This window comes from Urocitellus parryii, chromosome 5, assembly GCF_045843805.1.
Source record: "Urocitellus parryii isolate mUroPar1 chromosome 5, mUroPar1.hap1, whole genome shotgun sequence".
NCBI classification, from domain to species: Eukaryota; Metazoa; Chordata; class Mammalia; order Rodentia; family Sciuridae; genus Urocitellus; species Urocitellus parryii.
This window is the reverse complement of record NC_135535.1, coordinates 173,040,000-173,052,884: the sequence shown is the minus strand read 5'-3', so window position 1 is coordinate 173,052,884 and position 12,885 is coordinate 173,040,000. Positions and strand designations below refer to the sequence as shown.

Below are 12,885 nucleotides of genomic sequence, written 5' to 3'. Positions count from 1 at the left end.
ACCCCTGCTGTCCAACTCCGGTGCCTGATACTTTGGAGTTCTCGAGGGGATTCCTGGGGAGTTTCCATTGGTTGGTGAAGTTCCGGTGGAGGGAGTTCGGGTTGGTGTGTGGTGTTCCTGGAAGGGCTCCCGTGGATGGCGCTTGCGGGAGTTTGGAAATAAAGTTTGTTCCTGCTTGAGTGGCTCGAGATTTGTGCCCAGCCAGACTGCGGCAGGAGAGGGTGAAGAAAATTGCCAGGCGCAGTGGTGCACACCTGTACTCATACCTACTTGGGAGGTGGAGGCACTGAGATTGAAAGTTCAAGTCCACCCTGGGAAATTTAGCGAGATCCTGTCTCAAAATAAAAATTAAAAGTCTAGGGGTGTAGATCTCTCCTGGATTCAATCCCTAGTACCACCAAAACAAAACAAAAACCACCGTTGTATGATGGAAATTAGGGAGGCTTTAGATTGCCTGGATAGTTAGGAAAGCATTTTGAAGGCTGACTCCTCAAAAAGGAGGCATTAACCATGGGGAAATGGCTTGTATCAATTATCTATTGCCACAACAATGCTGAATTACAAACCACTCCAAAATTCAGAGGCTGAACATAGTAACTAGTTGTTATTGGGTATGAGACTACAAGTCAGCAGGGCAGTTCTTTTGGTCCTAGGTGGGCTCATGCATGCATCTTTGGTAGTGCCAGGTCAGGAAGGTGGCCTCACATGTTTGGGGTCCAATAGCTGTTGACTGATCTGGGATGACCTCAGCTCTTTACCAAGTGGCTTTTCATCCTTCAACAGGCTAGCCCAGGCCTGTTCTTTTGGCAGAGGCAGGAATCCAAAAGACAGTGTGGAAGCATTCAAGGTTTCTTAAAGTTCAGGCTAACAACTACCTTCCTTCTGCCACTTTCTTTTGGAAAATGCAACTTACAAGCTCACCCTATATTCTGGGAAAAACAGCAAAGTCATATTGCTTGGCTATAGATAGGGGTGGAAATCCAGGCATTTTTTGCAATTAATTCTTATTTAAAACACATTTCAATTCTTCCAGGAAGTTATAACAATTCTATACCTATATGAGCCCAATAAGAATTTGAAAAAATTACTCTTATGAGGAGGTTTCAATGTATTTTTTTGCAATTATTGGTAGGTCAAACACAAAAAAAATTAACAAAGACACAAGAGCAGATCACCAATTAAAGCTCAATTTAATGCTAGTATTCAGCCAACAAATAAAAAATGGCACACTTTTTGTGTGCAAGGCACCATTCCAGGTGTGCTGGGCCTATAGTAAACAGAAGACAACCATCCCTGCCCTCATGGAGTTTATACTCTAGTGGAAGAAAACAGAAAATAAACAAGTTAAATAAACATTATGACTATTATGGAGAAAAACAACAGGGAAGGGAGATATGGTATGCTGGATGACAGGGTGAGGGTTTTAACTTAAATAGGATGGTCAGGGAAAACACTACTGAGAAATAAATACTTGAGCGAAGACCTGGAAGAGATGAGGGAGTGAGTCTTGTATATATCTCAAAGACTAGTTGAAGGAACAGCAAGTACAAAGACCCTGAGGCAGGAGTTGGTTTGGAAAATTCTAGCAGTAAACAGAAGGAAGGATTGGCAAAGTGGGAAGGAATGGAAGTACTCAGGGTCCAGATCATGCGAGGCCTTTTTGCTATGATAAGGATTCGGGTTTTTAGTCTTAGTGAGACAAAAGTCAGAAAAGGAGATCTCTGAGAGGTTGCTGGATACCAATCTTTATCAAACAACATACATCAGGCAATTTGTGTGTGTGTGTGTGTACTCTCTTTGTGCTCTGTGGATTGAACTCAGGACCTTACACATGCTAGGCAAGTGCTCTACCACCTTCCATGCTTTGTCTTTTTTAACTATCTAGATAGCAGCTTATTCCCCAAGGGATAACATCTCCAGAGAACATATTCCAATTATCTTGGAAAACAAGGTAATTGGGATTATGATAGTACTCATCTTCTCAATTCTCAGAATGAAAACTGTCCACTGCAATAACAAAAGATAATTCCAGAAAGTATCGCCCTCCCCACAGAAAAAATTTAACAATTTATGAACACACCAGGTTATTCATAACTATAGTTAGTTTCAACTTATGTTCCTTCAGAAGTAAAAACAAATGGATGCCTTTATTCAACAAACATGGGGTATCTACTATGTGCCAGGCACTCTTTCAGGTGCTAAAGATGCAGCAGAAAACAAGGCAGGCAAAAATCTGTAACCTCATAGGGAAGATGAACATGTAAGATAAACATGCAAAATATGTGATATGTTAGATGGGGAGATATATTCCCTGGAAAAAAATAATCAGGGACAGCCAGCATTTAGGAATGGACTTGTTGCTACAGTTTACAATAGGCTGGGTTAGTTCTGGGGATGTAGCTTGGTGGTTGAGCACTTGCCCAGCATATATTAGGTCCTGGTTTGATTTCCAGCACTGGGGCGGGAGGTGGGGGCAGGGGGAAAGAGGTAAGATTTTAAAAAAATCCCTAAGTGAAAATTTAAAGGAAGCAAAGAATGAAAACAGGTTGGTATCTGAGGAGTGAAGTCTAGGCAGAGGGAGTAGGCAGTGCAAAGGCCCTAACTAAGGAATAGCAGTGAGTTAGGTGTGGTAGAGGGAAAGAAAGGGGAGGGGCACTGCATTAAGCCAGTAAGGGCAGGGTCTTGCTCTCATTATGTAGGATTTTGTAACACAACCACTTTAGTGTACAAATGTACAATTTAAAATTCTCTTCCACATGCTATGACAAGGAAAAACTGACTGTTGCTAATAGGATAATTTTTAACTTCTAGTAACCTGAACTCTATAAGTTGTAATACATTTTATGACATCTTTTCAGAAAAAGACTAAGGGTCTATTAGGCAACTCCAATTTTGCTACTTCCTGTGCCTGGGCTAGAACAAAGGCACAGCAATGGCAGAGCAGGTGCCTTATTTATTTATTTACTGAAAGGAAACTATGAATCTGCTCAGGTGAAGCACACCAGGAGGGCTACCTGCAGTGTCAAATGGTACAAACTAGCTCAGATCCATGATTTGTTTCTAGCATATATGACATTTGGCAGAGCTGAGGGGAACTCAGGCTTCTGAGAAGAGATGGAGCATTAGCTGAGGAAATTAAGAAAACAAGAAAAGCAGCTTGCCCATTTGTCATCCATCTTGGGGTCCAGTTCACTGATTCTGATTGGAACTCAAGGATCCAGTAAGGGAATGGGATGCCTGGAGAATATCTGCCTGCTTCTGGAACCAGGGAGGTAAAGGTAAAGGTGGCAGTACAGCCTGCAGGTCAGGAGAATCTGAACTCCCTCTGAGACAAACCCCATAGGCAGCAATCTCTTTATTAGTTTGTAGTGTGAGACACAAAAAGGTGGTTAGCTCTAGCACAGCTCTGTTGAATATTCATATATTAAGCTTCCATAGACTAAACACACACACACACACACACACACACACACACACACACACACACTTTTCATTTCTCAAATCATGTACCACATTCTACCAGATTCATGAATATCCTTGATATCTTAATAGGTACCCAATATTTAAGTTGGATTCCCTCTTTAGTTGCAATACCTTGAGCAAATGCCAGCCTGTCCATTTTCTTATGCATAAGTCAGAGGGAACTGGGTGGAACACAAACAGGGCCTCTCGAAAGCTCACCCTCATACCTGATGTATAATGATATTTTTTATTCTTGGTGTGCTGGAGATGGAAGCCAGGACTTGTGCAAGCTAGACAAGTGCTCTACTACTGAGCTAGTTCTCATATTAGGTTCTTACTGTTCTTGGTTTCCTTCTTTCATCCAAATAAAAAGTATTAAATTGTCCTGAAGTGTTGCGGGTATACTTTGAATCAATACATGTAAAATTTTAACATGTAAACCAATCATCTGGGGGAATCAGAGTTTTGATTCCTGGAGTTAGGGTGGGGACAGGAATTGTCCTTTCTCAACAAGCTCCCAGGTTATGCCTCATTGCTGACAGGAGATCATTCTTTGAGTAGCAGGAATCTGACACAACTAAATTCCATTACTTAACATAACCATAACACCAAAAGTTCTCAAAAGGGCTTCAAAGGGCCAGGGATTTAGTTCAGTGGCAGACCACTTTTTTAGTATGTGTGAGGTCCTGGGTTCAGTCCCTTGCATCATAAAAAACAAACACAAAACCCAAAAGGGATCAAGAGACTTTCTTTCAACAATTAAACCCTTCCACTTTTGGTTCCTGCGGTATCACTGAGCCTATCAAGTGTCTAGCACTAGCAAGGCCAGGCATCATGAATATATCCTTTGGTCTGGAAGATTCACTGCACCCTTCTCCTGCAAGATCTTGCATTTCTGTCTTCTCCACCTCTTTTGGCTTTTTGATCTTACCTTTTGCCTCTGATGATAATTACCCTTTAATTAGTACCCACCACAGAGTCAGCTAAATAATTACAGTAAGTGCAGCCTGCACCTCTCTCAGTGATCTTCAAAAGAAATGATAAAACAAGATCCTAAGCGGCTGATTTTTTAAAAAGAGAAATATGACCCAAATAAAACAGTTGGGAACCAACCACTGTTGGAGACACTTGTTAAAACTTCCCATGAGCTAAGAAAGTATTGATTTATTTTGGAATAATTAAGAGAAAATACTGACATAGTATTAGGGAAATTGTAAATGTAGAATATAAATTTTACATCCAGTCATGCTGAAGTAAAACAATTCAAGCACACTAAAAACCCACCTTAATTCCTACAGGAAGGGCTCAGAGTTTCTGATTTATTTATCTATTTTCCCAGGCCAGGGATCTAATCCAGGGACTTGAAAGTCAAGCAAGTACTCTACTACTCAGCTGTACCCTAAGTCTGAACTAATTTTTTTATTTTTTTTAAATTCAGAGTTTCCTAACTATATTGGAGGGCACTCTCAAAACTTCTGGATGCATTCAAAACAAATTATTCATTTGTGGAGAGGGGGAAAGCTTTCACTGAAAGCAATTAATAGTTTTCTAATTTCCCTGGTGGGTCTCCAGTAACTGCCTACCAAAACATCAAGATTGTTGGGAGTCTGATGAATCATGCACCTCTCCTAGGGGAAAGTGTGGTACTCTTTAGAACTCTTGTTTCTCCACTGAAGGCTTAAAAACAAACAAAAACAACTTTCCAATTTTCTCAGTTAGGTAATACACTGACACGGAAAACAATTTCTATACAGAGAAAAATGAATATTTTCCATCATCCACCACCTTCCTCTTTTCCCTAGAGGCAATCACTTTTCATTTCTTTAAACTTTTTATTATGTTAAATTTCAGATACACACAGCCAGACTGACTTAACAATTGCATGTGTATGCATCCTGTAACTTCAATAGTTAAAAACAACGACAGCTTTTTTATTCCCTCTCCTTCCGTTTTCACAGGCACGTTATAAAGTAAAACTCTTACCCTACATCTCGTTTTAGCTATCAATCCTTTTGTATATATTAAAAAACTCACACTACCGTTAATAACCCAACAAGGTTAGTAACCATTCTTAAACAACATTCAATGTTCTGGGGGCAACTACTAACGGGTGGGAGGAGACAGGGAGAACTCCAGAGCTGGATTGCAGGGAGGGCAGTAAAGCGCCGGGGAGGACTCGGCTCGCTATCCGATCGGTGAGGGGGCCCGCGTCCGAAGCCATACCGCTCACGCCACCGTGGCTAGGTCCGGCAGGCCCCGTCGAAGGCAGCTGAGTGGCAAGCTCCCTGCCTCCCCAGCGGTGGCCCCATCACACTCGGCGCAGCTGCATAACCCACCGTCCCCAGACACCGACGAGTCCCTAGAGGGGAAACGATTGACACAGCTGCCTGCACTGCGCCCCCGGCCCTCCCCCGCGACACCTGCATCTCCAGGCGGGGCCAGGAGTTGGAACTGGCTCCCGAGCCGGGGCGGGTCAGGCCCGCAACCACCTCTCTATCCACCGCCAGCTCCCGCGCAGAGCTTTCTCAGCACCGCGACCTCCCGAACCGGGACTACAACTCCCGTCGGGCCGCGCTGCTGGGCCAATGGCGGGCGTCGGAGCGTGCGGGGCGCGGCGCCTGCGCGGCGGTTTGAGTAAGCCGCCGCGCGATTGGCTAGGGTGTCGGGAGGCCGCGCGGGGCCTGTGGGAAGCAAAGTGACGGAGCGAGCGGCTGTTGGAGGAAGGAGGTGGGGGCCGGGAGCGCAAATGGCGTTGAGATGGTTCAGGGCCCTGTTCAAACTCCAGCGCTGACCATTCACCGGCGGAAGCGGCGGCGCAGGAGGCGGCGGCGGCCCAGCGGGGGCACGTAGCGGGCTCGGCACTGGCTCTAGCGGCAGCAGCCAGGGAGGCCTAGACCCGAGCCCGGCCGGCGGCGCTCGAGGCGGGGAGGGAAGTTGCGGGGCCGCCGCTCCTCCCCCCCACCTCTGCCGGGCTTCCTATTTACCGAAGCGGAGTCGCGGGTTGTGACGGTGGCGGAGCCCCTTGCGTATCTAGAGGCACCAGCCGACCCTGTTCTTCCGCGCGGGGCTCCCGCGCCCGCCCGTGGGCCGTTGGGAGCGGGAGAGGCGGAGGCGGCCCGAGGCCAAAGCACCCGCCAGGCGCCGAGGGTAAGTGAGGTCTCGGGCGGCAGCTTAGGCCTGGAGCGAGCCGGGGAGGGTGGGGGAAGGCAGGGGTGATGGAAGTCTCGCCGACTTGCCCACCCGGCCTCTAGGAAGTTGGGCAGGGGACCGGCCTGAAAAACTCTTTTTTCCTCATTTATTTCCCCCCTTCTGAGTTCTCTTCCTGGTGGCTGCTGATTGACTTTTCTCCCCAAGCCGAGTGCAGCGTATTGATTTCAGTCCCCGATCTTTCCCCGTCCTTTCCTCCGCTCTGGACGCCACCATGGCCTTGCGCTACCCTGGGGATTCGGTGGCTGAGGCTTCCGGGGCGTCGGGAGCGACATCCCCCTTCCCGGGCGGTGGGGGTGGGGAGCAGAAAAGTTGCGTGACGGTCCAGCTGGAGGGGGCCGCCTCTCCTACAGTCTCCTGGTGCACCCGCCGCCTCAGGTGAGGGTTTCTGCGTGGATCAGTTTGCCCCTTCTACTTTTCTTCCTTCATGGGAGCCCCTGAAGCCATTGAGGACCGGGAAGGTGCTAGGTTTGCATGGGGGTTAAGTGTGAGGACTTTGTTTTTAAATCCCAGCACACTTTCCCTCAACATTCAACCTGGTTTGGGGCTGGGCAAAGGCCTGAAGATCGAAAACGCTTAGTCGTGAATCTTTGCTTTTTAGTTAGGACAGCCTTTGGGGGTTTGAAGCCTGAGCGGGATAGCTGGTGTGTTTGAAGTAACATCTTAAATATTGTGTCAAACACGTCTGCGCACTTATTTTTTAATTTGTGTGTGCTTTAGGCCTAGGTAATGCCATCTCGGTCGTCTCCTAACTTTTTTTTTTAAGGCATTTATGATGCAATATGATAAAGGCAATGAAAAGTGGAGAATATTATATAATTAACTCCCGTGTGCTCATATTTTGCATGGAGCATTTAACTTATCAAAATTTGTATAATCTACATATAGTTCCCATTCTTTAATGTTGGAGTATCACTTGTTATTTTATCAGTATTTCAGTATGTATTTGTGAAAGACATGGACTCAAAAAAATGCAGTTTTCTTATACTTAATTAACTTCTTGTATCATATCTTTATCTGCAGACTTTAGACTTTCAACAGTGAGTGCTTTGTGGTTTTAGGACCATTTTTACAATGAGTTTTTCTGATGTTGGCCTAAAGGTACTCAAGTCTGGATTTTTGGTTTGGCCTTTAGTCAGCATTTTTAGATGATTACCACATAAGTGTATCCAAAACATTCCAGCTTTGTTGGTGTATATGTAAATGTAGGTCTGCAGATCACAGCTTTACATCCTTGAAAAATGAAGAGAAATGACTTTATTTTGTTGTCTTTGGTAGCTACCCAATAGTTTTAATAGGCTATGTTTAAGAAAGACAGTAAAACTTGTTAAGAGTTAAATTTACAGTAGAAGGGAAAATAGATTTCCCTTGGGAAAACTATTTTCTTTTAGCACAGATGTGTATAATGAGTAAATTGTTATTTTGTCAAATTAGAATTGGCTTCTTACCAAGCGTGGGGGGATCCTCTACGGAATATATATTGAACTAAGTTGTACAGTGATTTTATAAGTTAAGAATTTTAGTTAATAAAGGAAAACATTAAAAGTAAAGATCAAAGCACATTCAAAAGTACAGGTAAAATATAATTTCCATTTTTCTAGGCTTCCAAGTAATGAAGATTTTTCAAGCCCCTAAGCAGTTCACTTTTTTTCCCCTAGTTAACAGTTGATATATTGATATTTAAACTGTAGAAAGTCAAAGTATAAGGAATGGACAAGAATTGAGTGTGCTTAAAAATAAGTACTTGTCTTTTAAAATGATTTAATTTTTTTAAACTTTTGGGAATTTTTAAATTTTTTTGGGTCATAGTACCCTATTATTATGTAGGTAAATCAGGTGAATTTATCTGTCATTATAAATAAGAGGAAAATAAAGGTTATGTGTTGCTATTTCTGTAATAATTCATGGGGCAGTGTAATATACTGGAGTCTTCAGCTCCAAAAAATGTCACTTAGCAAATGAGCACAGCACTGTAGGGACAAGGATGATAGAATAAGGATGGTTTCTTGCTCTTAAGGGACATGGCCATCTAAGTAGTATTTTTCAAGTCACAGGCCAGATTGCTTTAGATCAAGAATCTGAATTTTCAAAGTTTTGTTTCAAAGCTGCAGGTTGTAATACATGGGAAAATAGTACCATTTTTCCGACCTTTTTCCCTCATATGATAAGTGCTGTGAAATTTCAAAGAACTAAATTTAGTCCCCTTAAAACTTTTGAGGGGCTGGGGATGTGGCTCAAGCGGTACCGCGCTTGCCTGGCATGCGTGCGGCCCGGGTTCAATCCTCAGCACCACATACAAACAGATGTTGTGTCCGCCGAAAACTAAACAAAATAAATATTAAAATTCCTTCTCTCCTCCCTCTCTCTCTCTCTAAAAAAAAAAAAAAAAAAAAAACAACTTTTGAGATGCTGAAAAAAAATTAACATTTTGTGCTTTAGATTTTTATGTTAGGGAAAATTGTCCTATTCAGATATTTTTTTTAAGGTAAAAATGGTGTTTTCTGAGAATAGTAAGTTAATTCACTTGGAACTTAAAAAATATTTCAGTATAAGTTGGTTTATATGGATGCTGTATTGTAAAGTTGGTTAGTCACAATGCTTTCTACTTTGTAAATCATGTGAATACTCATTGTAAGAAAAAAAAAATTGACATGGAAGCATATAGAAGTGAAAAATGTGCTCTGTATCCCCTTATTTATTTAACCATTTTTTTTCTTTCTTTTTTTTTTAAAGATAGAGTGAGAGAGGAGAGAGAGAGAGAGAATTTTTAATATTTATTTTTTAGTTCTCGGCGGATACAACATCTTTGTTGGTATGTAGTGCTGAGGATCGAACCCGGGCCGCACGCATGCCAGGCGAGCACGCTACCGCTTGAGCAACATCCCCAGCCCCTATTTAACCAATTTTTAAGGACTTGTGTGCTTAATGTTGAAAAGTTATGCAGGAGAATTCATAAGTTCTTATTTTTTATATGCAGTGTTTGATACTTGTTAAGTATTTAGTGATTACATATTTTCTTAAAATTTTTTTCCACAGGAATATGAAACAGGTGTCAAAATGACGTCCAGATTTGGGAAAACATACAGCAGGAAAGGAGGCAATGGCAGTTCAAAATTTGATGAAGTCTTTTCCAACAAACGGACCACCCTTAGCACAAAATGGGGAGAGACCACATTTATGGCTAAATTAGGGCAAAAGAGGCCCAATTTCAAACCAGATATCCAAGAAATTCCGAAGAAACTGAAAATAGAAGAAGAAAATACTGGAGATCCTTTTGGATTTGATAGTGATGATGAATCTCTACCAGTTTCTTCAAAGAATTTAGCCCAGAGTAAGGGTTCCTCTTACTCAGAATCTAGTGAAGCTGCTCAGCTGGAAGAAGTCACTTCAGTACTTGAAACTAATAGCAAAATCAGTCATGTGGTGGGTGAAGACAGTGTTGTATCTGATAAATGCTTACCTTTGGAGGATACTTTACTTGGGAAAGAAATGAGCACAAACAGAATCCCAGAGGATGATGCAAGCAAAAGTAGCTGTGCTAAATTAATGACTTCTGGTAAGTTTTATTTACTTTACGAGGAACCAAGAGAGCCTTTTGCAAGCCATTTATTTAAATGATTTGAATTCTAAAATGTTGTGTATCACTTGGGTTTTCTTTCTGTATTCATGCTTAATGGGGACTCAACAATTTTCTGAAAGATTTAAGAACTTTAATCAGGTTGACATTTTAATTACACAACTTGAATGTTAATACTTTTTTATTTTATTTTTTATAGATACTGGGGATTTGACCCTAGGGACACTTTATCACTAAACTATACCCACAGCCCTTTTTACTTTTTTGAGACCGCTTTTGCTAAGTTACCTAAAGTCTCACTAAATTTCTGAGACAGGCTTCAAATTTGTGATCCTCCTGCCTCAGTCTCCCAAGTAGCTGTGATTATAGGCGTGCACCACCACTCCTGGTATATTGATATTTTTAGACTTACTATTCAGAGTATATTTTGGGAACAATCTTTCATAAATCTCTAAACCCAATTCCATTTCCAGTAAAAACATCTCTCTCGGTTGTGTTAGGATTACATAATAACTCATTTTTATTATTATAGAGGGTTTGAATGATTAATGGTAATGACAAGGAGATGAGGATTAGTTAGGAATGTTAGACTTTTCCCCTAGAACCAGTTCTGAAAGATTAACTCCTTAATCTTTGAATAGAAACATTGAAGAATTAAACTCTCTTGCAAATTGAGCAAGAATCTGGGGCCAGTAGCAACCTATATTAATAAATTTTAGAGCTGGGGTTGTGGCTCAGTGGTAGAGCACTTGCCTAGCATGTGTGAGGCACTGAGTTTGTTTCTCAGCACCGCATAAAAATAAATGAATAAAATTAAGGTTCATCAACATCTAAAAAAATATTTAAATAAATAAATTTTAATTTACAAGATTGTATTTAAAAAACGTCAATATGTACATATAACATTATTGTTTCATATTGTTTATTATACTCCTAATTTCTGTAAAGAATTTGGGGATTAAAGTAAATGATAAATGGTTAGTTAGCTGAAAGAAGATCTGAGATTGGAGGTGGCAGGAGTAAATTGGGGTGGAGGGAGAGAGTGAGCATCTATTTAGCAATAGAGTAATAGCCAGTATAAGTCAGGCACAGTTTCACATGCCAGTAATCCCAGTGATTTGGGAAGGTGAGGCAGGATTGCAAGTTCAAAACCAGACTCAACAACTTAGTGAGGTCCTAAGCAACTTAGCAAGACCCTATTTCAAAATGAAAATAAAAAGGGCTCGGAATGTGGCTCAGTGCTAAAGTGACCTGGGTTTATTCCCTGGTTACCCCCCTCCATGCCAAAAAAAAAAAAAAAAAAAAAAGAAACAGCCACTATAGTTGGAAATGGAAGTTAGTTCTAGAACTTTTGGCAAAGTTTAGTGATAATGGAGTGTTATATGGATCTCATAATTTGGAAGGATATAAAGATGAAACTTTATAGAGTTCTGAGTTCCTAAAATGAATTTGTCCTTTGGAGGCTGAATATAAGACCCATCAAACAGTATAATGGTTTGTACCTTGCATAGTTTCACTAAAAATGCTGAGCATTTTTTCACTCATTTTCTTCCCATTGGATGATAGGGTGAGTCAGCTGTTATTGTTGTACCCTTGATTCCCAGAATCCTAGGTTAATTCTGATTTGTCTGTCCTTACTGCTTTGCCCACATTTCTCCTGAAATATTGTTCATAAGTTAAACCTAGGTTAAATTTTCATTAAAAAACTGCATAAAAACAGTTTCTAGGTTAGCTCCTAAAAATGTGTTATAATCGTAGAACTTTGAGCTAAGTGTGTGTGTGTGTGTGTGTATGTGTGTGTGTGTGTGAGAGAGAGAGAGAGAGAGAGTGTGTGTGAGTGTTACTAGGGATTGAACCCAGGGTTTCATACGTAGTAGGCAAGTGTGGTATCACTGACCTACATACCCAACTCTTTTTAAATTTTATTCTGAGACGGGTCTTGCTCAGTTTCCTGGGCTGACCTGAAACTCAAGATCCTCCTGCCTCAGGTTCCCTAGTACCTGGGATTACGTGTGTGTACCACCAACACCTGGCTTAAAATGAACTTTAACTCCCCTTTTCTCATTTTACAGATGAGACTCAAAGAGGTTAAGTGACTGTCCAAGATTGGCTAGTGGCAGAATTGGAATAATATTTATTGGTTTTTTAACATGTTATTGAGCACCTACTATTTGTCAAACCATCGTACTGGATTCTCAGCGTGCTAATTCTGTTTGAGTTATGTAGTGTTCTTATTGTCATTTCTTGCTGTTGCCACATAGTTAATTCACAGAGTGTGGAGCAGGTAGGTTGAAGGAAGAATGAAGCTGGGCAAGCGGTGGAAGTGGTCATGGAAGGCTGAGTATGCTGACTTCTAAAGAATAGGGCAACAGTGGTAGGCTGAGGCTCTGGTGGTAGAGGGTTCTACTAATAAGAATGAATGTAAGGTAAGTGGGGACAAGAATGTGGCAGTTAAGTATTATAGCCAGCAATTGATTATGTGTCTTTGCTGATAATGTCTTTATATTTCTCCAAACTGCTGTTGTGAGTTAGTTGGTGGGAATTGAAAGCAGTTTTCTGTAGAATGAGATAACAGTTAAATTGTAGTTCTGATGCTAATACTGGGGACTGATGATGAATCCAAACTTTATTATATGTAT

The 12,885-nt window shown here is 41.6% G+C and overlaps 1 protein-coding gene across 2 annotated transcripts in view; it reads left to right on the top strand.

Annotated features, from left to right (window-relative positions):
- The first annotated feature begins 6,171 nt into the window (after window positions 1-6,171).
- Wapl (WAPL cohesin release factor) overlaps window positions 6,172-12,885 on the top strand; it is a 77,889-nt gene continuing 71,175 nt past the window's right edge. For both annotated transcript variants that reach the window (XM_026397019.2, XM_026397018.2), the window contains exons 1-2: window positions 6,172-6,609; window positions 9,706-10,225. In XM_026397019.2, coding sequence (XP_026252804.2) covers window positions 9,727-10,225 — 499 coding nt within the window. In that variant the 5' untranslated portion in view covers window positions 6,172-6,609; window positions 9,706-9,726. The remainder of the gene's footprint in view (window positions 6,610-9,705; window positions 10,226-12,885) is intronic.